Source organism: Juglans microcarpa x Juglans regia, chromosome 6S, assembly GCF_004785595.1.
Source record: "Juglans microcarpa x Juglans regia isolate MS1-56 chromosome 6S, Jm3101_v1.0, whole genome shotgun sequence".
Classification (NCBI taxonomy): Eukaryota; Viridiplantae; Streptophyta; class Magnoliopsida; order Fagales; family Juglandaceae; genus Juglans; species Juglans microcarpa x Juglans regia.
In genome coordinates, this window is record NC_054605.1 from 4,010,663 (window position 1) to 4,013,627 (window position 2,965).

Below are 2,965 nucleotides of genomic sequence, written 5' to 3' on the forward strand. Positions count from 1 at the left end.
TTTAATGGAAGAATGCATAGTAGTGTTGTAACACCATTCAACAAATAGCAACCAAGAAGTCCATTGCTTAGGCCATTGACTGCAATAACACCTTAAGTACCCTTCTAAGCATTTATTCAAGGCTTCTGTTTGACCATCTGACTAAGGATGGTAAGAAGAACTGAAATCCAAAGAAACCCCTTGCATCTGAAACAACTGCTTCGAAAAAGAACTAGTGAAAATTGTATCTCAATCAGAGACAATTGATCTGGATAACCCATGCAATTTGAAGACCCCAGAAAAGAAAACTTGAGCAACCTTAACATTTGTATAAGGATGTGAAAGAGGGAAGAAATGGGCAAATTTGGTTAATCTGTCCACCACAGAAAAAACCACAGTGAAGCCATTAGAAATGGGCAAGCCATCAATGAAGTCCATGGAAATGTCCAACTGTGGACATTCAGGTATAGATAGTGGTTGTAAAAGACCAAGATATTGCACAGTTTCATTCTTGCCGACTTGACAAACCTCACATTCTTTCACCAATCTTCTTACATCTTTCCTCATGCCTTCCCACCAAAAATTTCTCCTTGCCCTCTGTAGAGTCTTATGATAACCCACATGACCTGCCTATGGGTTATTATGGATGAACTGCAAAACCTTGGATTGAAATGAAGAAGAAGGAATGACTGCCAACTTTCCTTTCCTCAGCAACAAACCCTGTTGAATAGAAAAATGCTTAGGTGCCTCCTCACCTTGCTTTAGCTTAGTCACTATTTCAGAGAATTTAGAACATGAGGAATAACTCCCTTCCAACTCTTCAATCCACAAGGGAGTTGGGAATGAAATCATTGCAACCACAACTTGTTCTTCCTCATTTCTTCTCGAAAGAGCATTAGCCACCAAGTTCTCTTTGCCTTTCTTATGATCAACTAAAAAGCCGTAACCAATCAGTTTAGACACCCATTTATGCTATGATTCAATGCCAATCTTCTGCTCCACCAAAAATTTCGATGATTGTTGATCAATTTTGATTTTAAAGGGTTGGCCCAATAAGTAAGGTCTCCATCTCTGGACAGCAGACACTAGAGCTAAAAGCTATTTCTCATATGTAGACAAAAGTAGTTCTTTTCCCTTAAAAGCTTTGCTATAAAAAGCAATAGGCTGAGAATCTTGCATCAAAACTACCCCAAGGCCCACACCAGAAGCATCGCACTCAATGGTGAATACTTTAGTGAAATCTGGTAACGTAAATACAGGAGGATTACTCACAACTGCTTTCAACAACTCAAAGGCAGAAACAGCTTTATCAGACCAACAAAAGGATTTTTTCATCAATAATTCTGTTAAAGGTGCTCCTATGGATCCATAACCACGTATGAATTTTCTATAATAATCTATTAATCCTAAAAACCCTCTTAATGACTTCAAGGTTTTAGGAACAGGCCATTGAACCATGGCTATTGTTTTTGCAACATTAGTTTGTACCCCATTTCCAGAAATAATGTGGCCCAAGTACTCTATTTCATGCACACCAAACTTACATTTAGACATCTTTGCATAAAGTGTGTGCTATCTCAAAATGTCCAATACAGTTTCTACATGTAACAAATGATCAACAACATTTATGCTATACACCAAAATGTCATTACAAAAAAAAAAAAAAAAAAAAAAAAAAAAAAAAAAAAAAAAACCAAAACAAACCTTCTCAAAAAATGTTTGAAAATGTGGTTCATCAAGCCTTGAAAGGTGGTAGGAGCATTGGTAAGAGCCCAAATGGCATTACCAAGAACTCATAATGGCCTTCATGAGTTCTAAATGTTGTTTTCTGAATATCTCCCTCCCTTACTCTAATCTGATGATATCCAGCCCTTAAATCCAACTTGGAAAAAATCTGAGATCCAAATAATTCATCAAGAAGCTCATCAATGACAGGTATTGGAAATTTATCATTGATGGTTTCTTAGTTAAGGGCTCTATAGTCTATACATATACGCCAAGTACCATCAACTTTCTTAACCAATAACACTAGTGAAGAAAATGGGCTCTGGCTTGGTCTTACTACACTAGTTTGTAACAAATCATGGACAATTTACTCTATCTCAGATTTCTGGTAATGAGGATACCTGTAAGGTCGAACTGAAACAGGAGAAGCCCTAGCCCCATATTTATGTTGCCTGCGCACTTGATCCTCACACATCTGCTTCTCGTTTCTTCCACATCCATTTTCCTTCACCCAGAACTGATATGAACCCGCGGGAATGTATTCCCTTGAACCCACAATCAATTTGAAAACTCCCCAAGAAAGCCAAAATTCAAGTCAAGGATGGAGAAACCCAGACCCGATGAGAACTCGTTTTAAGAACCTAGATTATATTAAAATCTAGACCCGTTGAAGAACCCGTCTCAAGAACCCAGATTACAAAGGAGGAACGCCACAAAGGTTGTGATTTACCTTTGATAAGTTCAAGAGTTCAATCAAGAACAAGAGGAGAAAACTCAACTCACAAATAAAATTCAATATTGTCTGATCTTCAAATGAGGCTACAAGGAGTATTTAAACTAAACCTAATTAAAACCCTAGCCAAAATAAAGCCCCCTTTTACCCAAAATGCCCCTGATGAACAGTGTCACGCTACAGTACCGCGGCTACAGTACGGCTACAGTAACGCTACAGTACCTCTTAAAACCCTAATTCCTAAAAGTAACTTTCCAAGTAAGCCCTTGGCCAAAATACAAGGCCTTCTTGAAAACTCTAGTTCATTGAAAATAAGACGTGTGGGCTAGACATCTTCAAGCCCACTTATTCTAAACTAATAAAATAAATCATTTAACCAAATTTGAAGTCTCAAAAAACAATAGGCCCTATTTCGAAGCCATGTCTTCCACAGCTTGAATCAAGTGGATCAAAGCCGGTTCTCCTTCTTTCAAGCCCATCTTGAGTGTTGGGCTCTTGCTAGCTTCATCCCAAGTGGATTGCACCAAT

General features: G+C 38.1%; 1 protein-coding gene across 1 annotated transcript; it reads right to left on the bottom strand.

Annotated features, from left to right (window-relative positions):
- Window positions 1-1,077: 1,077 nt before the first annotated feature.
- Window positions 1,078-1,533, bottom strand: LOC121236539 (uncharacterized mitochondrial protein AtMg00860-like). Its single transcript, XM_041132990.1, has one exon. The coding sequence runs from the start codon at window positions 1,531-1,533 to the stop codon at window positions 1,078-1,080; it is 456 nt and encodes a 151-aa protein (XP_040988924.1).
- Between the last annotated feature and the right edge of the window lie 1,432 nt (window positions 1,534-2,965).

Coding starts and splice junctions, on each gene's coding strand:
- LOC121236539 (XM_041132990.1), bottom strand. CDS start 1,533: ATGTCTAAATGTAAGTTTGGTGTGCATGAAATAGAGTACTTGGGCCAC.